Below are 25,730 nucleotides of genomic sequence, written 5' to 3'. Positions count from 1 at the left end.
CGGCGATCAGGTGCTGGGTGTCTGCACCACCGCGCTGTTTGCATTACCAAACTGACACATGATCGTGGCACAAGGCAGCCGCCTCTCTCTGTTCCGCATGGATGCCCGGCTGGTCGGTTAAGGACGGCGCTGGGCTGCGTTTGGTGAGGAAAGCTCATTGGCTGCTGGTTGTTCTTTTTGGGAAGTTCAGCGCAGATGTCTTTCACTTCCCTTATGTAAACAGACGCTAAAGACTGTATAATGGACCAGTGGTATTATGGCATTGCAGTTAAAAGCTTGGAGTGTTATTTGAGCCTCGTTGCTGTTATACTGCACTTGTCTCCTTCCCCTCCCCTAAACCTTATGACCCAGTTCAGAAACATGGGGAGATTCCATGGCTTCTAATATGTAGGTAGTCACATGTGCAATATAATTTTTTTTAATGCTACATTGTATAGGTGGAAAGAACCACTCTTGGTGAGAAGTGGAAATAAAATGTTTGGGTGAAAGTACATGAACTTTGCAACACAAACCGAACTTCAGTGGGGTGTTTTTTTGTCAAGGTTGTAGCTCCACTCAATAAGGCTGCATGAAGGTTTTGGGTTTAGGTGGAGCATCGAGCTACATCTCGTGTCTGACACTGTTCAAAAGCAGAGCCCAAATCGTGGTGGTGTTCACAGATGTGCTGTTGCTTTGCACCATGACACCCAGTGCAGTTCAGTTACTCAAGGCTGTAGTGGCGGTTCCTTGTGGGATCACACAGCCTTGTGCAATCTGCTGAGTAGGCAGGGGGGGAGGTTGGATGAATGTCTCACCACTAGCTGGGTAGAGGAAATGGGGGGGGGGGGGGGTTTCCTCCTTCGAACTGCCACAGGTCACTGAGCTTTTTGCTGATGGTGAATCTGATAGTGCTTCTCTGTGTGTGAGCGGAGCACGTGGCAGAGGCCTGCACCCAAAGTGTAGGGCAGACAGAACCACAATGTCGCCGCTGTCTTGCACTCCCCTCACAATCCTGTACTGGTTTAGTCACCACTGGGACCTGGTTCTGACTGCTCTGGGACCTGGTTCTGACTGCTCTGGGACCTGGTTCTGACTGCTCTGGAGCCTCCATCTGGGCTCCGCTGTCCACAGTGAGGACTGCTCCCATATAGCCCCGGCACCTCGGAAAGAACAGAGGTCAGGGAAGCTCTTAGATATTCTTAATGTTCCCCAAATATCCGCTCACCCACCCTAATGCTCGCGCACACACACACACACACACACACACACACACACACATTCTCACACACACACACACACACCTACAGTTGTACCTCCTATCAACTTGTGTTCCTGGAAAGTAAGGAACGATACTCTGTAGAAATGTCCTGGTTGCCAATACTGGAATGAGTGTAAAAATGCTTTAATTCAGCTAAACTACATTAATACATTACATACAAAAAATGCATTAAATACAATACACCAATTTCAAAAACAAAATACAATGAAACCTATGAAATCAGTTTAATTTCTAACCAGTAGGACATTCAGTAAGAGAAACAAGAAGAAATCACTGTAGCTATGAATATCCTAGATGCTTCCACTGCGAGTTTCTTCTAAAATTACTAAAACTAATTTGGTCACCTGTATTTTTATGTGTTTCTTGAAACTAAAAGTAGGATCCAGAACATACCCCAAGTACTTGGACTCCTCTGCATCTATAGGCTATAACAAATGTCCGGCTGGTTTCTGTTTATTATTGAAATTCACAGTGATGTTCATGACATTCAGGGTTAAGCTGGAATCCCTGAGCCATTTTGCAAATGTATCCTTTTGAAGATACCACTCCACCTTTATCCTGTTTTGCCTTTATAACTTTAAGGAAATAACATGTTTATAACATACATATGAGTTGAATTGTTTTTTTCCACATTGCACCAAATGTAGTTATTCAGAATGAAGATTATACTGGTATAACTGCTCAGGGGCTAGAGACTAGCTTCTCTAAAGCGTTGGACACTGCCAGGTGAATACTAATTGGTCTGTTCACCTGATACGTGAGCAGGTGTTACTATTTCAAGCTTCAGCATGCTAGGGAACATGTTCTCCTGAATGGACTTATTTATAATGCAAGTTACTGTGGAAGTGAAATGATTTCTATTTTTTTTTTCTTCTAAAATGTGTCTTCCAATTATGTCTTTTTTTTTTCTATAGAGTTTGCTAACAAAACAACTTTGAAGTATTCCACTTGGTTTGAGCCACTTTTTATAGTTACATGGTTCTTTTTCCATACATTTGTTAATACTTTTCCATACAATTTTACTCTAAACTTTTGCATTATTAATAATTTTAAGCAATGTGCTATGTTTACTTTATCATATTTCTAAGACTCAAGTCTTTAAGGGCTGTTCGAAAGACTTGTCTCTTCATAAACAAAAGCTTGAAAGCATAATGTAAGAAGAATGGAAGTAAATGAACATTTGATTTGTGTAAACATTGTTTTTTCTTTGGTCTGACACACATTTAGTCCCTTCCAGCCTCTACATTGAGATCATGAGCTGACCAACCTGTGGCTAAATAATAAGTATGGCCTGGTTAATTTGTAAAAACGTTAAACCAACAAGGTTGGACTTTAACATTTGTGTCAACTGGAACCTTTTGGAAATATCATTGAAGCTTTTCCTTTTTAATCTATCCATCCAATTCAAGTGAAAATCTCTCAAAAGGATGACTTTCTTGCTGTAAAATTATTTAATAATCGTAAATACATTTGTAGTTGATGGTCAGTAAACAATATCATTACAATAATTGACGTCTCTGGGGGAAAATGTAATACTAATTCAAACATCCAAAGGACAAATATCTCGTTACTTACATTGGATGCCTTCCTTCACATAAATAAACACCCTTCCCACTTTAGTGTAAAGTCTTGTCGGTAGACATTACAGCCTGAAGAAGTAAACGTACCCAGTGGTGTTATGGGTACTGACCAGTGGGTGCTGTTTCAGAATGATGCAAATGATCTGAAGTTCAGTAGCTTTCAAATGTCCATCAAAAACCAGGTGTCCCTGGTCCCCATGGCTCCATCTTGCACACCTCCACCATCTTTCCCCATCTAGTCAGAGCAGCAGGTACCGGTGCTGATGATGACCTGGTCAGACACACTGTGGCTTAGTCCAAATAAAGGGAATTGAGTAGCCAATCGTGTTGTAGCGTGATTCTTCTGCCAAGCCAAACAACACAGTAAAGCATTTAGTTTCAGTGTCCCCTCAGTCCAGTGTCTGGGTCTCTCTGGCTGTGAGTATGGGTCGACTCGGTGAAGTCATTTTGGCGCTTTGGATCAGAGCAGTGACACACAAGTCTCATTATCTCTCTCTCCTCTTCCCTCTGCCTTGTGCCCCCCCCTCCAGAGACACTTCTTCAGAAACCTGGGCTCCATCATAACCTACGCTTTCCTTGGCACGGCCATCTCCTGCTTCGTCATTGGGTAAGCTCACCCCGCGACCCCGTGCATGGCTGCGTCGTCATTGGGTAGCGCGCCCCACGACCCTGCGCATGGCTGCGTCGTCATTGGGTAAGCTCACCCCGCGACCCCGTGCATGGCTGCGTCGTCATTGGGTAGCGCGCCCCACGACCCCGTGCATGGCTTCGTCGTCATTGGGTAGCGCGCCCCGCGACCCCGCGCATGGCTGCGTCGTCATTGGGTAGCGCGCCCCGCGACCCCGCGCATGGCTTCGTCGTCATTGGGTAGCGGGCCCCACGACCCCGCGCATGGCTGCGTCGTCATTGGGTAGCGCGCCCCGCGACCCTGCGCATGGCTGCGTCGTCATTGGGTAGCGCGCCCCGCGACCCCGTGCATGGCTGCGTCGTCATTGGGTAGCGCGCCCCGCGACCCCGTGCATGGCTGCGTCGTCATTGGGTAGCGCGCCCCGCGACCCCGCGCATGGCTGCGTCGTCATTGGGTAGCGCGCCCCGCGACCCCGCGCATGGCTGCGTCGTCATTGGGTAGCGCGCCCCGCGACCCCGCGCATGGCTGCGTCGTCATTGGGTAAGCTCACCCCGCGACCCCGCGCATGGCTGCGTCGTCATTGGGTAGCGCACCCCACGACCCCGCGCATGGCGGCGACAACCGCGGCTTCCCCTGCACGCCGTCCTTACGACCGTCCCTGCTTAATGAGTCCCAGCGAGGACGTGCCCGTCTGGCAGAACGCCGGGCTCACCGGAGCCTCCACAGGCCCGTCTGTCTCCGTAACTCCCGGCTGTGTTTAGCGATGACGCGTGGTTGTGGTTGTGAGCGTCTGGCCTGGCTGTGGTTTCAGGAACCTGATGTACGGGGTGGTGAAGCTGATGCAGGCCGTGGGCCAGCTCACAGACAAGTTCTACTACACAGACTGCCTCTTTTTCGGAGCCATTATATCGGCCACAGATCCAGGTAGCTCTCTTTCTTTCTCTCTCTCTCTCTCTCTCTCTCTCTCTCTCTCTCTCTCTCTCTCTTTCTCTCTCTCTTTCTCTTTCTCTCTTTCTTTCTCTCTCTCTCTTTCTCTCTCTCTCTCTTTCTCTCTCTCTCTCTCTCTCTCTCTCTCTCTCTCTCTCTCTCCATGTCTCCTTTCCTCTAATGTCAGAGAAGCAGGGTTCCAGCTTAACTGCTAGTGCATTCTGGGTCATTTAATGTTTAGTACGTCTTTTCTGTCTAGGGTGTAAAACTTTCAGAGATAATTGAGTTGAGTGGGGTTGTTAATCATCTAAATTTCAAACTTGGATATAGTGGTGTAGTCATACGTGTGTGTGTGTGTGTGTGTGTGTGTGTGTGTGTGTGTGTGTAGTCACTGTGCTGGCTATCTTCAACGAGCTCCATGCTGATGTGGACCTCTATGCGCTGCTGTTTGGAGAGAGTGTGATGAATGATGCAGTAGCCATTGTCCTCTCATCGTAAGTTCTGTTTCACTTGTTCACACGTATGGATGTCCTTATGTCTTGAGTTACACACACGCACACACATGGACACACACACGGACACACACCATTGCACTATTCAATAAGAGATGCACTCTCAGGAAGAGTGTCCTTTGCCGTGTGTGTAGTGTGCAGGTCTAGTTCCCCATGCTTGTGGGAGAAATTCCACACTGTAATGTTTGGCAGAGAAAGCAGATGGCACTGCAGCACTCCTGCTAGTGGCCTGGACCACTGACCTCTGCTTCCCTCTACTGGCCATTAGTCAATAAAATGTCTTGAAGGCATTTATTCATGTCATGTCCAATTTTCCCATCCATCATGACCATCATGTCTTTTAACACCACAGTCTTTTAAATGAGTAAATCTGCCTTGTTTGTCCTTTTCAGGTCTATTGTTGCCTACCAGCCCAGTAGAGTAAACACACACACCTTTGACGCCTCTGCCTTCTTTAAATCAGTTGGCATTTTCCTGGGCATCTTCAGTGGATCGTTTGCTATGGGTGCCGTCACTGGGGTGGTCACTGCCCTCATATCCTTTCAACTTTACCACTTTATATAGTAAAGTGGCAGATTTTTTCTTAACAGTAGTGAGGTCAACCTTGTGTGTGTGTGTGTGTGTGTGTGTGTGTGTGTGTGTGTTGCCAGGAAGCGCATGTGCCTTTGAATTAGTGTCTGCAAATGCTGAACTGAAGTGTGTTTGACCTTTAACCCTGTACTCACGTCACTAAGTTCACTAAGCTGCACTGTTTCCCTCTGCTGGAGACGGCGCTCTTCTTCCTCATGTCCTGGAGCACCTTCCTCCTGGCGGAGGCGTGTGGCTTCACAGGTATGTGCACGCACGTGTGGGTTTGTGCGCTTCAGTCAAACACGTTCACTGAATATTTGTTCTCGAACACCTTGAGGAACGTGTTGGAAATGTACTCGTGTTTTGTTCTGTTCTTCGAAATTGCAGGTGTGGTATCGGTGCTGTTCTGTGGGATCACGCAGGCCCACTACACGTATAACAATCTTTCTGAAGAGTCTACCAAACGCACCAAACAGGTAGTGCCTCTCTGCTGGCCTCCTCCTCTTCATCACCTCTCACAGTGGAGACGGACCACGGAGCCTTTAGTCTGACTCAGTCAGTGTGCTGCCTTGTGCTCTGAATGAGATTTGTTCAATTATTTTCCCTGCATGGGCAGTAATGGCCAACAGGGGGCAGCATTAGGCTGGTTTTAATAACCTCATCTTCACAAGTGGAACTGGAAAGTTCTCTCTCCATTATTTAGATTAGAGGCCAAGGGCATACTCTATTGTGTGTTTATTTGCATTTTGGGAACTTTAATTTGAGTAGGCCTCAGCACAGGGTGAAAGATTAAAAAATATAAACCACACAGGTTCTCTGAGGGCTGTAGAAGTAACTGAGCAGCTCCGACATCAGCGCTTCGATGACCCTTCAGGAAGTACCGCACTTCTACAGCACAAGAGCTATTTTAATGCCCTCAGAACTGTTCCTTGGAGTTCTCGGCGTGGTAGAGAGGGACGCTGTGAGGGCCAGATGGAAGTCTTTCCTCAGACTTGTGCAGAGAAGGAGCAAGGCCTTAAAAAATATCACCAGTAAACCAGAGCCAGATCCTCCGCTCCCCGAGGCCGCCTCCCAGGGGAGGAGCTGCCACTGGCCGCTAGGAAGCGGAACTCTGCGTGTGCATCAAAGCGTGTTCACTGAAGTAGCATGTGGCATGTTGGCCTGAGCTGGATGTGGGTGCAGTAATTACAGAACCCTGGGGTCGCTCTTCTGCCTCAGGGGACACTCATAACCCAATTACCAAAGCTGCCTCTGGTGAAGTAGCAGACGTCTTCCATGGGGGGGGGGTGGGGGTGGGGGGGGGGGGGGTGTGTTCATGTTCCTATGTAGGAATAAATGTGGTAACTGTCTTTTTATCTTTTGTCATCTGGTGATTTCAGCTGTTTGAAGTGTTGCACTTTTTAGCGGAGAACTTCATCTTCTCCTACATGGGTCTGGCGCTCTTCACCTTCCAGAACCACGTCTTCAGCCCCATCTTCATCGTAGGAGCGTTTGTATCCTCCTCAGTGACCAGTCTCTTGAACACTGCCCTCCCGTTGCAGCATGTAAAAATTGATGTAATGACCTGTGTAGTCCAAGGCTACATTTAAGAGATTTGTGAAGGTTTTCTTCCCTGTTAGACCATATGATAAAGACAAGTACATTTGGGTGATCGCCAAACCTCTACATTGTAAGGATCTTCCTGCGTCCTTGAAAGACTTCGGGTGTGTGTCTTTCCTTAACTGGACCTTGATAGATCGCTATCTTCATTGGCCGAGCCTCCAACATCTACCCGTTGTCCTTCCTGCTGAACCTGGGACGCAGGCACAAAATTGGTGGAAACTTCCAGCACATGATGATGTTTGCAGGTATCTTCTTATCGCTCAGAAATGGCCCGCAATGGCTTTAGACTAAAGACTGATTTAGGAAGAGGAAATGCAGTAGCTGTCGTGATCTGAACCGATCAAAACAAAACTGTGGAGTCTACTGCAGTTCATCTGTATGTTGTATTGAGCAAAACACACCCACATCGCTACACCCACATCCCTACACCCACAACCGCTTTGGTGGTGCAGTTTCTCTCAGATTAATCTCCCTGATGAAGCAGATCTTGACCTAAAATAAATAATAATCCATTAACATGACGGCCTGTTTTGTTAGCCAGACGCAATCTGGAGCAGCTCCCATGTTGGTACTCGAATATTGAAAGAAACACGAGCATGTTGAAACCAATGAACGGGCATACACCTGTGTAGTCTCTATAGATCTATTTACGCTGCCGTGTTCTGACTAGCAGCGCCTTACACTCCATGGTCCTGCTCCGATGTCTGTCTGCCGCTGGTCGTGTGTGTGTGTGTGTGTGTGAGTGTGTGCCCGGTGTTGATGTGTCCTTGTTCAAGCTCCATGGTGTTTCCTGCTGTCGTAGGGCTGCGAGGGGCAATGGCGTTCGCTCTGGCCATCCGCGACACGGCCACCTACGCCCGACAGATGATGTTCACCACCACCCTCCTCATTGTCTTCTTCACTGTATGGGTGTTTGGCGGAGGCACTACGCCCATGCTCTCGTGGCTGCACATCAGGTCAGGACGGTCTCTCTTCTTTTTTTACTTAATACTGCAGTTACTCACAGATCCAGCAGGGGGTGCAGAAACTCAGAATGGCATCGCGTGACCCTTTTGCAATTTATTTCTCTTGTATGATCTCCATGGTGACCGATGGCCTGAGAGCCGAGCCTGAGTGGGTTGGAGGGCTCTTTGTTGTAAAGGCAGCCATTAGTGGAGTGGGCTTTTTTTTCGTGATGAATACGCGCTCTGACGCAATTTCGGCTGTTTTCTTTTTTTTTTTTTTTTTCCCCCCTTCAACCCCATAGTGTTGGGTCAACTATAGAGGCTCCTCCTCTCCCCCCCTCAGAACGCCTACTGAGGTCTGCAGCGAGGAGGACGGACTAAAGACCCGCCGGGTCCACGTGTGGCACGCAGACTCAGAGTGGTTTAGGTCTGCTCGCCTGGCAGAGGCACACGTTCATGAGTGCGCTGAGAACCCGGCTAAAGAGGATTAGCGCGTAGCAACGCTGATGGCAGACGCTTTGCGGGGATAAACCTCCTGGGTTGCCATGTGTGATGGAACTACGCAGTCGCGCTGCTTCAGTGTGGTTTGGCGAGGCTGGCGTGTCGCCTGTTGGCAAAGACGAAAGGGGGTGATGAGGCTGGCATTACTGTAGCGCCGGCCTGGGGGTACGGCAGGCCGTTCTCCTGGCCTTCCCCGCTGGAGGGGGATACGTGCAGCTCTGGCACTCGCCTGAGTGCCGTTAGGGGGGGGTTATCACATCAGCTCCATGCAGCCTCTCTGGACTGTGCATGGCAATTATTGTTCTGTAGATCATGTGCCAAACAATTTTGTTTATGCCTTGGAATTTTAAGAATTCAAAGCTGTGAGAAAAGGGATTTTGAACCCTTTGGTATTATGTGGATTTCTGCAAGAATGGTCATGGTCTCTCTCTCTGTCTCTTTGTCTCTCTGTCTCCCTCTCTCTCTCTCTCTCTCTCTCTCTCGGTCTCTCTCTCTCTCTCGGTCTCTCTCTGTCTCTCTCTCTCTGTCTTTCTGTCTCTCTCTCTCTCTCTCTCTCTCTCTCTCTCTCTCTCTCTCTCTCTCTCTCAGCGCTGCCTGTTGAACCTTACTGAGTTCATGAGGCTCAAGTACAGCTTCATAACTGCCATTTTCTTCCAACGGATTACAATGTAAGCCAGAGTGGGAGTGACTTCAAAACATGGATGGTGTGCAGTGTGGGCACGTCTGAGTCTAGGCTGTGTTTTGGCCCTGTGTGTCTCCACTGTTCCTGGCCTCCAGAGTTCGAGTGCTGCACCGGCCTGCCACACGCTGTTTACAAAACGTTGTGGTGGGTCACTTGGGAGTTTCCTGAGGGAAGAGCTCGAATTCCCAGCCCTGTTTCAGACGCACATTTGGCTAGAGGGCAACTCTAACAGACATGGCAAAGGAAACTGTTTCGAAAAAGCTTCGAACAGAACCCTCTGCAGTCATCCCAGAGTCTGAGCCTTAACGGGCTCTGAATTCTTCTGTTGAAATACAGCGTGTGCTTAACAACTGTGAGGCAGGAGTGGAGTATCCCAGATGTCTCATTTCCTGAGTGTCAATGTTAACTCTCTGCTATAAATGGTTTCCAGTTTACATAGAAGCCAGGTGTGAAGGATTTGGCCCAGTCTGGTTAGGATATGGTTTTTTTTAATGCTTTTTTTTTTTTTTTTTAGCCGGTGCTGAATTTCCTGACTGATGCACCCAATCTGAAATTTCCCTTTCCTCATCCCTGTTATTTCCTCTTCCTGTGAGTCACCACACACAACCTGTGAACTGTTTTGCTGTGTATGCTGGACTCCTGCTGGGTGGGGGGAGGGGCTACTGCCATCCCTGTCACCATGGGAACACGCGGGCAGCGTCAATATAGTGGAGCCCCGTGACCTACAGGACATCCAGTCACCTCTGACCTCACTTCTGACATGGAGCTTAAGCTCCTGACACTGTCTTGAGGAGCAGCTTCTATCCAGCTTGTGACCACCGCGGCTCTTTCAGACTTGGTCAAAATATGTTGGAAGCATCACCTCCATCATATTTACAATGTTTGTGTGTATGTGCACAATCTACCCTGTAGCTGTAGTTTTTATTTCATGGATGATTTACCCATCAGGTTCAGATTTTCTAATTATTGTGTAATCAAGCTGAAAAGGCCTGTGAGATGATGCACATGGAGTGTTATTAGGCTGGGGATAATATGATCACAGTACAGCAACTACATAAAGTATCGTGTACAAAACATTGCAGCAGTAATGCTGCGTACCAAGGCTGACCGCTTCTCCACACTGTAGCGGACGACCAGAGACCACAGAACACACGTTGGTCATTAATGTGTGCCCATGGCCCTTCTGGTCACGTGTGATTACGCTCCAGCACGATGGTGTTAATGTAACGTGTGTGGGGGTGGGGCACGTCAGTTAGCGTCATACTCATCTCGTACCTCAGCTACTTCACATCCTCAGGTTTCCTCCCTGTACGTTGATTTGTTTGACGTTGGATCTAGCGTGATATGACTGAAGTGACATTACTAGTGGGTTTTTGTTTTGACTAGCACACTTGTGTGAAATGCAGAGGTTTCTGTTCACACCGTTTGCTTTGGGGATCCTCCCCTGATTTTTATTTAATTTTTTTGCTACTTTGATGAACACTTTGAATAATCACCTTCCTGCATCAGTGCAACATTCAGAAAGGCACTGCAGGCTGGATCTGGTGACGGCGACAGGACTGACGGCTGTGTTGCGACGCAGGAAACCCGTAGTGGCCTTTGGCACAGACACACACACTGCATCAAAGCTCAGAGCCCCGAGCCAGCGCCGCTGTTCCGTGGAGCGTTTTCATAAGTTACTGGTCAAATGAGCTATTGATTCCTACACATCACACTCAGCCTCTTTGACGGCTTCACGCTGGCCGAGTGGAACGCCACACGTGCAGAACTGCTTTTGTTCTGTTCATTTCTCACTCGCACTTCCTCTCTGGTCATGCTTGCCGTCTCCCTCTCTCTCTCACACACACACACGTGCCTGCATACACACAGGCTGACCTTGGTGTGAGTGTAGTGCGCTCCCAACTCTGGGCTACTACACTGCAAGTAAATAAATGAGCAATTGGAATATGATGAAATTGCGGTTACGTTTAGAGCCCTGATAAACGTAACCGATTATAATAAACAATTATCTTTCTATTCATATGTGCATTATTGGCAATACAATGGAGCAAATTATATTGAATGTTATTAGCCACCCTTAAAGTTGCTGTCCTTCACATAGTGATGAAACTATAAAAGGAATAGTTCTAATTACAATAATAATAATGTAAGCCTGCTAGTGACATCAGTAATACAAGCTTTGTGCTGTTCCTGCCCTTGAATAAGGTTCAAGTTTTATCTTTATTATCTTCATGTTGCAATTCCCATATATAGGATTGTGAGCACTGTACACAAACATGCTTACATGTTTACAGCATTTGTCCTGAAGAACCAGCTGTCTTTGTGCTTTGAAACGCACATTCAGAGATACAACAGGCGATACAATGACAGATGACCCCGAGTTCATTTAAAGTACCGTAGTTCACCATTTTGTATTGGTGAGTTTGGGATCATTCATCCCTTTTAGTCACTGCAGAGAGTGAGTAGGACATCGCTGTAACCTGAGGAAAGGGCCCGTGTTGCTGTCTGTACTGTTATTCTTCCACCCTGGTTCTGCTGGGCCCAGAGCTGTAACTGTGGCTCTGCGCAGAACTTCCTCTCCTCCAGCAGGACGTTGGTCTGCCTGGGCCGGCTCTGCTGTGAAGCTGCCCCAGGAGATCCACTTCCTCTGTAAACGAGGAGCTCTGCGAACACAGAGGGCCAATTCAGATCGAACCAAATACCCCCACCCCCCCGGGGACGTGGGCCCAGTCCCGGACCAGTAGCACTGCGGAGGAACCGTCTGTGTAGAACACGTAAGTTTAACTTGATTAACTATAGGCTTAAAAAATAGCTTGTTAACCTTTTGAATTGTAGCGAATGAGACACTTGCGGCCTCTTCTTAAATACCAGAGATGTGTTGGTTCTTGTGATCGTTAAGTGCCCAGACTGCACGCCCTCGCAGCACACAGTTTGAGCGTAAACGAAACTTGTGACATATCGTTAACTCTGGGCCCCTGAGACAGGGCTGCATGTCTGAATCGGGCCACCACACTGGTTTAGCCGCCTGATTGTTTTAGACTGCCACGTAGTCCCCTGTCAAAACCTGTGAAAGTAACACTATTGATATTACAGGTGTAATATCACACCACCGAAGCAGTGTCCCACGTCTGAGGCTCTTAACTTTTTGATACCAGAAAATGCTGCAAATGATTAATATTCAAGTTTGGTTTTAGTTTTTAGTGTAGATTTTTATTATGACTAAACACATTTTACAACATCTGAGCATCTAACACTCTACTGAAGTAATACATTATAATGAAACTAACTTTTATTACAGCAGCACTGAGGTTTATTGCTAGAAAAAAACATGTATAGAAAGTATATTAAAAACATTTAGCTAAAGGGCATTGTATCTTCCCCAAAATGCTTATAAAATATTTTGGATGTTTTTCATGACCAACACTACATATGTTTTGCTGTAGTTACTGAGTAATGAAAATGACTTTCAGATTCCATTCAGTTATTAATCTAAACAGGTTAAGAATGGAGTGTTGGAAGGTGATGCTTCCCAAAGGTAATGACAGGGCTTTTGTGTAAGGGCCTTGTGCCTATGACTATGATTTAATTTGATGTGCATGTCCACATGGGGTGAATACATACAGTTCTGGGCAGCTCGGTGTCGCTGCCTCCTCAGCAGAAGATTCAAAATCTCAAAGGTGGTGACAGTAAATGTGTGAGCACCTGTGAAATGCACCACAGTACTTCACAAGCATGACCACAGAGGACCTACCATACGACGCACACTACTGCCAGGACCCAGAAACCGAAAGGCCAAATTACAGCTCGCTCAAAGGAAGACTTTTAAAATAGGATCTTCTAAATCATGAGTTGGATTATTTCTGAATTAGGATGAATGTTTTCCAGAATGTGGAGAGACAACAAAGATCCATGAACCGTGTGTGTGTGTGTGTGTGTGTGTGTGAGTGATTATGCCTGGTCTCCAGTCTTCACTGATGTGATGGCCAGTAGGTGAGGGTGCTGTATTATGAAAGGGAAAACCAAATTGATGCAAAGTCCGATGAGGCATGTGAATAGCCTGAAGAAATACTATTTAAAGCATTAGAAGAACATGTTTACTCTGACCCTGGGGCTGTAGTAACTAAAGTCCCAGGCTTTGCCTTAATGGTTTTTAGGCTTATTAATCATTTCACACAAGTACAAAGAAGAAATAACGTGAAAATTATGTCAAAGTTGCCTAATGATATTAATCTGTTCCAGAGATGGATGTGGCCAGTGAAGGCCCTTCAGAACCAACGTGCGGCCTTTCCCTCTGCTTTGTATGGGGCTACATTTTGCTAACAGTGTTGTGGAAATTTAAAAAAAAGACCACAGTGCACTTTGACACAAGTTTGTCCCAGTCAGCGGTGATAATGTCATACATTACAGATATATGATATGATGATGGTATTCACTTTTGCTGACGTAACTGCTGCAGTTCTTCGAATGAAGGTGATTGTTCAAAAGGAATCTTGTCTTCTGGTCTTCAGAAATGAGGGAACTAAAAATACCCGTTTCTTTTTGTGCTTAATTTCCATTAACAAGCACTTCCTGTCTTTTTGTGTAGTTGCAGAAAGCCGAGACCCACACAAGTTAATGTCATTGGTGCAATCAAATACAGCGCTAATAAGCCACAGAGTATCAGGTGTTGAAGGACAGATGCATTATACCATTTTCATACTGTTTAAAGCAGATACTGTTAATTGGACAATGGCCCACATACTCATAATTATACACATACTCATAATGCAACTAGACTGAGGTTGTACAAGCAAGGACTAAATCTGCTCTTAATTGTCACTTTAGACTGTTCACTGTCAGACTGTAAATGAAGGTGGAACTCCAGTTAGTTCATCCGGTTACTGTGTGTGTGTGTGTGTGTGTGTGTGTGAGAAGGGGTGAACGGCGCGTGTCCTGTTGGGTCACGTCTCCTGCGGGAGTGTCTGGGCGGATGGGGGGCATGTCCCCGTGCCGTTTGCTCAGGGTTGGACAGGCATTGGCCACAGAGAAGGACAGTCTACTGAAGCCATGGCTTGACCTCAGGTAACCTTGCAACAGGTCTTCACGTGAGGTTATCCACACTCTTCTGGGGAGCGGCGGTGTGGTATCCACACACTTCTGACTAGCGGTGGTGTGCATCACGGTGGGACACTGCTACAGTCCTGTCTGGGCACCTTCTCAATAGATCCACTTTGTCACCTTCTCCAAACAGCTGCACCTGCAGGATGCCTCTTGAAACACCGTGCCTAGTAAGAACGGGGGCATCACGCCTCATTTATTCCGGCAAACATTTAAGGGAAGAGCTTAACGAATACTAGGTGGATACTAGGTGTTGTCAGTAACAGGGTTGTTTCTGAAATGACTGCAGCTGGTGTGATGGTGAAGTAGAACACGTGTGGCTGGGCTTAAGCCCATGGAAGACTAGGAAGAATTAGCTCAGGGTTTCCACTGATTCTCTGCTTCTGGAGAGGTCTGTGCAGCAAATTTGAAATCTCTTGCTTAAAAAAAAACTGAACTGAAAATAACCCTCTGCTATTTGTGAAGGGTCTTTCTGGTTGCTTCAAAAGGAGCTGTGACCCCATTTAAGAGCTCTGATCCCTGGAGTCTGGTGCTGACCTGCATCTTCAAGACCAGCCTGTTCATTCAGCACCAGCGGCCTGAGGAGCTGACCTGCTCTCTCCCTGGGTGTTTAAAATACAGCATCGACATCATGAGAGCTTAGTGTGTGTGTGTGTGTGTGTGTGTGATTGAGTGAAGGTGGGTGGTGGAGTGTTTTTCTGTGCTGCCTGTCTGGTTTCCGCCTGTCGATCTCTGTGAGTGTGTATGAACATGGAGTTCAGTAGCAGATGCAGAGTGTTCCTACATGAGCGCCAGTGACTGGGAGTGTGCTAATGACTCAGCAGTACTGAAGAGGTTTCACAGAAAAGTGCCATTGAGAGTCTTATCTGGAGAAGGGTTGTGTGTGTGTGTGTGGGTGTGTGCATCGTTTACCTGCTGTTCTCAGGAATATGACGAGTGAGTGTATTGGTCACTGGTCACCTTTAGGAGATGGTGTCTTCAGGTGTGTGTGTGTGTGTGTGTGTGTGTGTGTGTGTGTGTGTGTGTGTGTGTGTGTGTGTGTGTGTGTGTGTGTGTGTGTGTGTGTGTGTGTGTGTGTGTGTGTGTGTGTGTGTGTGTGTGTGTGTGTGTGTGTGTGTGTGAGCAAGTTCAGACTGCAGGCCATATTTCCTGAGCCTCTTCACCTCCCCCATCACATTCCTTCCCCAGCAAGAATCTGGGGATGCGGGTGTGGCGTTTCTTCCCCTCCTCATTTCAGCTTTGGTCTGCCCCCCAAGACGAACACACCCCCCCCCCACCACCACCACGTCTATACAGGCATATGCTGTGCTAGGAAGTTGATATTCAGTGCTTACTCTGCAGGAGCTGATGATTAGATATGCAATAATGTCCATGTGTTTTTCTTTACACGCTGTAGACCCTGGAGGGGAGGCAGGCAGGTCGATCTCTCTCTCTCTCTCTCTCTCTCTCTCTCTCTCTCTCTCTCAGCGTCCCTCATGTCCTGTAGCTGGGGGCGATGCGGACGTGTCCAGCTGTGCGGGGCTAGGTCCCGAGGCCGCAGCACTGAGCTCACATCTCTGTTTGTCCTCTCGCTGTTCCCCGTGTGGCTCCCCCTGCTGGAGCCCTGCAGATGGGCAGACTCCAAACCCCCCCCCCCCCCAAAACCCCCCACTGCTCGTAAAAAAAGAAATAAAAATAATCCAACCAACCGGGTCACCAGCGAGGGGCCAGCTTACACGCAGTGCATCAGTTAATCCAGGCCTATCTTAACAAAGGAGTCTCTGTAATCCAGATAGCCGGGAGACTTGCTCTCGGGCTCCCCACTCCTACACACACACTCCCACTGCACGCAAACGCTTCACATGTGAAGAGCAGCTGTAATGAAACGCCTGAGAACCAGCGATGGCTGCCCTCCTCACACCCCCTCAGTCCCATCAGCTAGTGCAGCGTGTTCTCCCTCCTCCAGGGGTGAGGAGACGCGCACAGCTCCAATTTCACCCGCCAAACTACTGGTCAGCCGGAGGAGGAGAGGAGGCCGCGGGAGGCGTCCCCCCAACCGCCCTACGGACCGAAGTTATGGCCTGTAGGTACGGTGGTGAGGGTATTTTCAACAGACGATTACGTTTCTCCCTCCTGCTTTTCCTGTCCCTGGGAGTATGCTGACTAATCTCTGATATTCCCAGAGAGTGTTACGTGAGCTCAGCAGTGAACCCCGCTGTTGTGGACGGGCTTCCCCCACACAACACACCTGGAGGAAGAGACCGTCTCTAGCCCTGGGATTATTAAGGACAACAATAGGGCTGACCTCGAGGATTTAAAATGATCATGTATTGTTTTGTTTTTATTTTATTTAAATAACGGTCTTCGTGTGTGTGTGTGTGTGTGTGTGTGTGTGTGTGTGTGATTCTTGGCTGAGAGGTCGGAAATGCAGCACAGGAGTGTTGGACCAGTAGCTCAACTGGAAAACCCACACACTGAACTGGTCTGTTTGTGGCCAGGAGCACACCAGTGTGTCCATACCACTCTGTTCACCGTGACCCTGCATAACTAGTCCTGAAAATCCTCATTCTGTTAGTGTTCTTTCAACACCCCACACTGCTGGTCTCCACTATCTGCCCCACGCTGCACTGCTGGTCTCCACTAATTGCCCCACACTGCTGATCTCCACTAATTGCCACACACTGCTGGTCTCCACTGTCTCCCACATGCTGTGCACAGCATTGCAGTATCCGTTGTCTCCCACATGCTGTACTTACTGCAGGTGTCACACAGTGTGCTCTTCACCAGGGAACACGTGGGTACAGGCAGGTGTTTGGGGTTTTTAGGAGGTTATTGTAAACCTCCACGTCTCACTCCTCTGGAACACCGCATACGACATTACCCACTTCTACTCCTCTCTTTCAGAGTGGGGGTCGATCCTGATCAGGACCTTCAGCAGTGTGGAGATAACTTCCAAGTCCTCCAAGGGGTGAGTCTTCTCCAACATGCTCAGTATGTATTGATTTCATATTCCCTCTGTCCACAGAAGCTGTTTCAAGCCCATTTGCCACAAATGACCCCACAAGCAGCTTCTAGTCTCTCCTGTATATGAACAGAAACAGCAAATGCGTGGAGAGTATCATGTTGCTCTAGATCTTCACTCACATGTCGGGCCTTATAATCGCTGTGCTGGGCCTGAACGTTCTGCTTTTCTGATGCTTCTCAAAGATAAGAGCTGCAGCGCTTGCTAGAGCAGGTAGACGTCTTTCGCTAGACACCTTTGAAACTAACCACAAGTGCTCTCAGTGCTGCTTCCTTTCGCTATTGGCACATGACTCTCTGCTTTCCGTGACCTTCGCCCTAGCCACAGAGAGGAGAACACAGCCGTTTTGCAGATTTGTGCAACCACGTTCTTCATGAGAAGAAGCTCTTCTGTCTTTACCTAAACGTCTTCACGTCTAACACAATGTTGAACCTTCTTTATTAACCCTGTTCTTAGTTCTTAGAAAGTGTTTTGTTAATGGTTATTGTGCATGAATTATGCCTAGTAAACCTTTCATAATTTCTTGAGATGAGAAACGGGTGAGAGTGCAGAAATATTTGGTAATATTTCAGTTAGCGAGATTAATTTCATGGTTCTAAGCAAATCTGACAAGGCCCGATTGCTGTTGCCCAACTGGCGGAGCTATTAAATGTGCTAGGCATACTGAGGCACTATGATCTTGACTGACAACTCAAAGAAAAGTCCCTTTGAAACGGCTCTTTTACGTTTTGTTTGCTGTGAGGGAAAGATTGGCACGATGGTGTGACTAAATCTAAAGCTAATGCGCAAAGCCTCATGCTGTGTCCCTTCTGCTGTTTCCTGCTCACTCACTAGGATGGGAGTCAACAGGATGGCCAGAGCAAGACCAAGCAGGAGAGCGCCTGGCTCTTCAGACTGTGGTACACTTTTGACCACAAGTATCCTTTCTGCGTGCGGCCGAGGCCCCGCTGAACCCCAGCGCACAGGAGCGCCGGCTCGGCCTCGGGCAGGGTTACGCTTCACCAACGGCTCCTCTGTAGCTCACTCTCTGGAGCCACCTCCACACGGTTCTCTCTCCCTCTCCCTCTCCCTCTCCCTCTCCCTCTCCCTCTCCCTCTCTCTCTCTCTCTCTCCCTCTCTCTCTCCCTCTCTCTCTCTCTCCCTCTCTCTCTCCCTCTCTCTCTCTCTCCCTCTCTCTCTCCCTCCCTCTCTCCCTCTCTCCCTCTCTCCCTCTCTCCCTCTCTCTCTCCCTCTCTTCCTCTCTCCCTCTCTCCCTCTCTCCCTCTCTCCCTCTCTCTCTCTCTCTCTCTCTCTCTCTCCCTCTCTCCCTCCCTCTCTCTCTCTCTCCCCCCCCTCCCCCTCCCTGTGGCGTTAGACCTGTGACGATTGAAGATGGCCATCTTTGGAGCGTGAGGAGTGTGGACAGTCTGAGAAAGCTGTACAGGAAGTCCTTTTTTCTTTTTTTTTTTTTTTTGGAGGGTTGGGGGACGGGTGGAGTCAAGTGGGGAATGTCTCTACGGGACAGACGGAGAGAAAAGGGAAGAGTGGATTTATGTGAAGATGAGAGGGAAGGAAGTACGTAGGTTTAAAGAAAAAACTGCAGAAAAGTGAGAGATTCCTCAGGGCCCGCCAGTGAGGTTTCGCAGCCGTTGTGTGAGCGGTCTCTCCCTCGGTTTCCTGCTCTCGCCCACAGCTGTGCCTAGCGCTGCACCCGGACACACATCTGCCCCTCCAACCTGCTCCCACTCCAGAAGGAGCTGCTGGTGAGATGGCTGGGGGTCAGAGAGCTGCTGCAGGCTCTTCGCAAGCCCTCTGGCCCCTACTGAGGTGCCCAGGGTGGAGCCTGCAACCCTCGCTTGATGGTGCAAAGATGGAAAATGTTGATGGCAGTAAGGGGGGGGGGGGGGGTGCCTGCGTGCCTGCGTGCCTGCAGCTGAGCAGCACTAGTAGAAAATATCTGGGTTTGAAAGACACTTACAGACACTTAAGCCCCTCCCACTTCTACGCAGCTGGGAGCGAAAGATCCCCAGGTGACTCGCGGGTTATTACTGCCAACTAGCTATGTGTGTTTCTGTTTTTATGTTGCCGTGGGACTTTGTCATAGTAACACATGCTTATTCATGCTTGCTCATGTGTAAGCTTGTGCTTCTGAGGCATGACGTCCTGCAGATGTTTGGGGTAAACAGTGTTTAGAGAGCAGGTGTGTGGATGCGGATGTGGGCATGTGTGTATATCTACCACATGGTAGTGAGAACTCCAGCAGAGGTGAGCCCGCTCTAACCATGTGCCCTGAAGCCCTGTTCAACAGAACCTTTGGATGAGCCGTTATGTATGTTCCTACAGGAGCTCTCAGATATACCAATATGCTGATACTTGCTGACCAAGGATAAACCTTGTTTATACTATAATACTATTAACTCATTACTTACTTTGTGAGAGAAACCTAGCTAGCAGACCAGTTAGTTTTCTCTCCCAAATAATTACCTAGCAGACCTATCTTTATTCTTGTATCTTTTGATGCATATTTTGAGAATATGGGAAATTTGAAACGAATCTCTCACTGATAAAACCATAAAACAGGCCAAGCTTGAGATTTAGACCTTTAAAATGTTTTTTCCACAAAATGACCCTTGTGATTTCCATCTTAATACATCAGAAGAGTTTCTTGGAATAGTTTCTCTGGAATTTCTTGTCTTTAATGGTTTCAGGTCCGAAATATTAAATGAATTAATCTAATCAGAGTAAAAATATTTCGGACATTCTAACCCCCCCCCCCCCCCCAAGTAATCAAGCAACATTTATATGTTGAAATGGTGCAAGGCCATTGGTAGATTGTATGCTTCAGGCAAAGTGATGGTACGATGTGTGTGTTGCTGGGCTACACAAGGCCTGAATGTGAGCTTGACCTTCCTTCACTGGACCGCCGTAGTCAGCAGACACTGTATTAAGTGCTTTAACCCCTAAGCACTTTTAGTTGTGGTGCTGTGGATTTGTGATGGACAGTGGGACCCTGGGTTTAGTCAGCGACACGCATGATGTTAATTGTATTAAATGGACGGGAAAAATGGTGAAGGCACAGGTAGCATTTAGTCATTTTGAGATTGACCCCAAGACTGCTGGGGGGAGAGAGTGTTTGTGTGTGCTTACTGTACCAAAGCCCCGTGACTTCTCTCCTCAACTATAAGCACAGCTACCTGAAGCCCATCCTCACCCACAGCGGCCCCCCTCTCACCACCACCTTACCAGCCTGCTGCAGCCCTCTGGCTCACTGCCTCACCAGCCCCCAAGCCTACGAGGTAAGGAACACGCACAGATATACCGGGGAGGATGGACTACTGACACACACACACATCTCGTGCTGTATTTCAATGTGTTAAAGTCTTGGTCAAAGCAACAGATAACGGCAAAGACATTTTGTAGTAGCAAAGACCTTTTAAAATTGCCAGATCTTCACAGTATGTTCCTGTCTTGACAGCGATGGCTGAAATGGGTCGTCAGCATGCCATGAATTATTCCATTCAGATCTAGAAAGGCATGAAGCGTCTTCGTGTACGAGGGTTTTAGTCCATAATGCATGACATGGAAATGGGTGGTGATCCAGGCCGAAGTTTGGCAGGTCTTCTCCGTGATGCCCTGGGTGATGCAACAGCCTCTTTTCGTTAGTTGAGGGCCAGGAGAGGGGTAACTGTTTGACTTGGTTAACAGTCAAATGCAGACAGCATGTGGAAGTGGATATGTGTATATGGCTGTAGTTATGGGGTAACTACTCCTGGGGAGGAGGAGAAGACTCTGGCGATTGCTCGTGCACACATGGCACAGCTAATCTGTGATCTGATGTGTTGGGAGGGAGCTAACTCTCCTTCTGTTTGAGTGTAGCTAGGAGCAGTGTGGCTGCAAGGAGCTTTGCATAAATCACACAACATTGTGCTGTGCACTCAGTATCTCGGGTGTGCGGCCTCCGCTCAGAGATGCTGCACACTTTCTATATGAAGTCCAAACCATGGCGGAAACGTGCAGCTGTTGGGTGTTGGTGGGTGGAACGAATTCATGATTCGTGGTATAGCTGAATGACAAGTGATGGATTGGGTTTAAATCCTAAAATAAGACCTAGAAACCCAGTGTAAAAATCAGTCTGTTGGTAGAGTACAAATATTTGTGAATGGAAATTTCTGCTACAGTTGGTTGTAGTCAAAGGAGTGAACAGGGCAGAAAGTGAAGATGTGTGTAGAACGTCAGCGAAGCGGCTCCTTCTGATTTGGTTTCATTGTATTATCGCTTTGCATCAGCCATCAATTTATTCCCCATCAGTGATACATTTTTGATCGCATGTAATATGGGCAAAAGGAAAAACTGCTGAAATTAATTCAATTCGTGGTGCTGCAAATGGAAACTCTGAAGCCTAATGTTTCATCACGAGGATCTCAATCTATTTTTGAATGTGAAAGCATTGCTTGTGCGGGTTTCTTGACTTCATGGGAGGTAACATGCCTTCAGCCAGAGATATGAGATGTTCTCCTTCACATCACACTGCCATCTCACTGCTGTTTCCAAACCCCAGTCCTTTATACTGGAACCTCTCTGCCATGATGTTACTGTCATTATTTTAAAAAGGTGCATCCACAAAGTCACAAAAGTTATTGTCTATAACTCATTTCAATGGCAGAAGTCCAAAGCCCTCTCAGAGAGCATGTGATATGGCAGGATGTTCCAGTGAAAGGAAACCTATTATTATATTTATTTGGGGGGGGGGGTGTGGCATTAACAGTGGTTTATGGTCAGTGGTCAGTACTGAGAGTGGTTTACATTGCAAGATGTTTTCTTGCTTACAGTCTTTAAGTCCTGACTTATTTCATTATTAATCTGAAAGCATAGCATGCAAAAAGAGCTGTGAATTATTCACCAACTACGTTGAATGAATGATGTTTCTAGGTGATGTACGTAGCCATATTGATCTAGTCTCTGAAAGGTTATTGTTGGACCTCTTGAAGGAACTGACTGATCTGTACAGGGAGGAAAACGCATAGAATATATTTGACCTGGGATCTTTTGTATGGGGCCACTGCATTATAGAAGCTAAATAAGGGAGTAATATGATTCTTAGTGTAAATCACTGCCTCAGAAATAATAGTCTGGATATCAAGCTTACCATGGCATTAAAATAACAGTTGTAAAAACTGAAACCTTTGTAAAGAAAGTCAAGATATACCAGATTTTGCTGAGTCAGTGTTTTTGAGTCCCAGAAGGCACGATACTGTCATTTGTGTTTTTTTTTTTTTTTTTTTTTTTTTTTTTTTTTAAACCAATGCTTCTATTAGTTGGAAGGAAATGTTCTATTTGTTAATATCATCGGTATGTACAGAGACAAAGAACTGTGTCTGTCTAACTCCTGGTTGTCACAGGCCTGTCTGCTCATTGCTTATGTGGAAAATTGATAAAGACAGCCGCACGTTAATCCCATCTCTGTAAACAAGTCTTTCTAAACAGCGGGAAGGCAAAGACTGCTAATGGAAAAGAGGCTCGGAGTAGAGACGCACGGGGATGTTTAGTCTCCACGTGATGGTTCCCAAACATGGTTTAAGCCTAGTTCTGGACCAAATTGTGAGTCAGCATTGGAAAGTCTTTGTAGATTAGGCTTTTGGAAATCAAGCCTTTGTCTCTGAAGCCCTGAAAGGTGCATCAGTAGTCTTGTGTTCTTTAAAAAGTAATAATTCATTATATTTTGGCTGTAACCTTAGATCTAAAACATGTCCGTGATGTCTGTCTAAAAAATTTAGTACTTTTTCTTTAAAATTACCTCTATTGTCTTTGTAGTAAGAAGCATTTGGCATGCAAGTATGAATTACTGTAATGCTCTTATGCAGCCTTCCTGAGAGCTCTATTGTAAACTTGGTGTAATGCCAGGATGACTATGAAGATTCACATTGGTTGCCTATTTTGTATATACTATATATCTCACACACACACACACACACACACACACACACCTATACTATACATGCTTGTAAATTGGATTACATTTCAAAAATAACCGCCCATAAAGTATGGAGTAAGAAATATTAGAAATGGAACTGTAAGCCTAATGCAGTAGATCTTTGCTCTATCTTGGAAATGCATCACATATAATTTGAAACTAGTTGCATTTCTATGCTCTAGGGAACAATATATGATGTAATTTTGGAACCCTATACTGTGGAAGTATGTTTTTTTTGAGTAGTGGCAGGGGTGGGGGTGTGGTGCGGAAAATGGAGAACATTGGAATTTTCCAGTCCAGTGACACCCATATCAGACAACAGCTAGCACCAGAATCCTGTCAATAATGCATGTCCTCTATAATAACCATCAAATTACTTAAATCGGGCATTTCAAAGAAAATTGTATGATTAACGGTCAAGAAATTGAAACATTTGAAATGCTTAGATTTTAGTTAAAATGGAAATATTTAAAATCCTTTGAGGAAGTGCAGATACTGCTGTTTCCTGTGGTTTCATGGTCAGTAAGACAGTGTCTTACTGACAGTGTCTCAGACAGCGAAATGAATAGCATGCACATCTCATCAGGCCCCAGTCTGCTGGTGGAGCTGCTCCTGACTGTCTCCATGCACCGTTTATAGAAATGAACATCCTATTCATTTCACTGAAGCTACTATTAAATGAAATCTATAATAACGCTTATTTTTGAGAGAGAATTCTAATTTCTGTAATGTTCACACCTTACACTCGGCCCTCTGGTCGGGAGGAAGTGGTGTTTTTGACTACTTGCTCAGTAGCTGCTTTCGTTTCCATAGCCTGACTGCTGATGTTGGAAAACCGTGTTTATAAGGAGAGACGGAGAGATGGTCACGAGAGAGAGTTTTTAATCTGGCCTCGTTCTGAAGGACGACGGCCTCCGTGTCTGCTGCCTGAAAGGAAGCTTTCAGTGATGTTGCGCAGAGGGCCGTGGGTCTAAGAGCGTTCACATTCCAACATCTCCAGTGCGGAGAACGCCGGTATTCACCATGTCGTCACAGTCCGATTCAGACCGGCAAATTCCCCCATTCATGTCAATGCTGATACTGTAGCTCAGGCCGTTTGGCTGATTTCACAAACGCCTCACAGTCCTCCATTGTGCAGGCGCGGCACAATGAAGCGAATGTCCTGCCGGTCCACACGGCCGGGCCCTCCACGCAACCCCCCCCGCCGCCCTTCAGCGAGGACGGGACGCCGCGGGGACAAAAGCGAAGACTAATCATTGTCCCTGTTGACAGCAACTATATATGATCTCTTCACACCCAGTGCTTCTGCCAGCAGCCCAACATGTCACAGTGGGATTGTGTGTCGTCTTGTGTTGCTCAAATCACGTCAGAATTCACTCGGTCGGACACGGCGGAGCTTCAGCCCGGGACGTCTTTAATCCTGCCTTACTGTTCATTGTCATGGAACTCCCCTGTAAATCACACTCCTTCTCTCTGTCTCCCTGTCCTGACGGGCTGCCTCTAACTAGAGCTCCTGCACAGCTCAAGTAAGACACACTTATTATTTGGTCAGGTTGTTGATCCTGGTCAATAAGTTTGTGTGTGTGTGTGTGTGTGTGTGTGTGTGTGTGTGTGTGTGTGTGTGTGTGTGTGTGTGTGTGTGTGTGTGTGTGTGTGTGTGTTTTTGTGTGTGTATGTGAGCGTGAGAAAGTGAATGTGGAGTCTGCAACTTGTCAGTCTGCCTCTTTGTTTTGCCAAGAGAGATCAGTGTTTGTACTGCCGACGGACATGCGGCACAGGTAGCTATTCTTGGTTCACTTATTCCAGTTGTTTGGCTTCTTTTTCTAGTTTCCACTTTTGCTCTTTGTCTCTCTTCCCATTTGTTAATATTTTTTTCCATTTTGAAACAAAAAAATAATGATTAGAATGTGCAGTCAAAGTCTCCGTGCCAGAGATTGGCCTACAACAGTGCACCTTCTCACCATTTCAAGATCTTCACTCATTTTAGTGCACATCCCACAAACTACTGATCTCCTGAGTGTAATGGCTCACTAAGTATGTAAATTGCTGTCAAGGCCATAGTGTCCTGCTCATAATGTCATTTGGTAACGAGGGCTAGCTTGTTTCATCTTCATTTGTGTGCTAATCCCATCAGCACTGTTGTAACTGCATCTGAGCAACATTCCACTATCCAAATGACTTGACCATAAAGCTGACACATCCGTCTAAAACCGTTTTCTACATTAGGACTAAAGACGCGTGTGGGTGTTTTTGACTGACACTTTCAGCCAAACATGCTGAGAAAAATTATTAAGCAGTTGTTTCAGTAATTTTTCTCACAAGGTTGTCTGTATGCAAGTGTGCTTTTCTCTTCTCTGTTTTTCTGTCATAGATCTGACTTTTTTTTTTTTTTTACTCCATTCTTGTGTGTGTCTCTCTACAGCGTTGATAATGAGACTTTTTGTTCTAAGCTAGCAACTCGTAGCGTGCGTGCGTGCG

At 46.8% G+C, this 25,730-nt stretch overlaps 1 protein-coding gene across 3 annotated transcripts in view; it reads left to right on the top strand.

Annotated features, from left to right (window-relative positions):
* The window catches only part of slc9a7 (solute carrier family 9 member 7), a 34,171-nt gene that overhangs the window by 5,350 nt on the left and 3,091 nt on the right, over nucleotides 1–25,730 (top strand). Inside the window, exons 4-16 of one of the 3 annotated variants that reach the window (XM_077014730.1) lie at nucleotides 3,369–3,445; nucleotides 4,278–4,390; nucleotides 4,782–4,887; nucleotides 5,298–5,439; nucleotides 5,631–5,736; nucleotides 5,863–5,951; nucleotides 6,855–6,968; nucleotides 7,211–7,322; nucleotides 7,880–8,033; nucleotides 17,185–17,248; nucleotides 18,137–18,219; nucleotides 20,472–20,577; nucleotides 24,761–24,778. In XM_077014730.1, the coding sequence (XP_076870845.1) occupies nucleotides 3,369–3,445; nucleotides 4,278–4,390; nucleotides 4,782–4,887; nucleotides 5,298–5,439; nucleotides 5,631–5,736; nucleotides 5,863–5,951; nucleotides 6,855–6,968; nucleotides 7,211–7,322; nucleotides 7,880–8,033; nucleotides 17,185–17,248; nucleotides 18,137–18,219; nucleotides 20,472–20,577; nucleotides 24,761–24,778 (1,284 nt within the window). Of the gene's footprint in view, nucleotides 1–3,368; nucleotides 3,446–4,277; nucleotides 4,391–4,781; nucleotides 4,888–5,297; nucleotides 5,440–5,630; nucleotides 5,737–5,862; nucleotides 5,952–6,854; nucleotides 6,969–7,210; nucleotides 7,323–7,879; nucleotides 8,034–14,118; nucleotides 14,266–17,184; nucleotides 17,249–18,136; nucleotides 18,220–20,471; nucleotides 20,578–24,760; nucleotides 24,779–25,730 lie in introns of all 3 variants that reach the window. The other 2 variants (XM_077014729.1, XM_077014731.1) reach the window with 2 other exon arrangements.

This window comes from Brachyhypopomus gauderio, chromosome 8, assembly GCF_052324685.1.
Source record: "Brachyhypopomus gauderio isolate BG-103 chromosome 8, BGAUD_0.2, whole genome shotgun sequence".
Lineage (NCBI taxonomy): Eukaryota > Metazoa > Chordata > Actinopteri > Gymnotiformes > Hypopomidae > Brachyhypopomus > Brachyhypopomus gauderio.
Note: the sequence above shows the minus strand (reverse complement) of the source record. Positions and strands in the feature narration are given on the sequence as shown.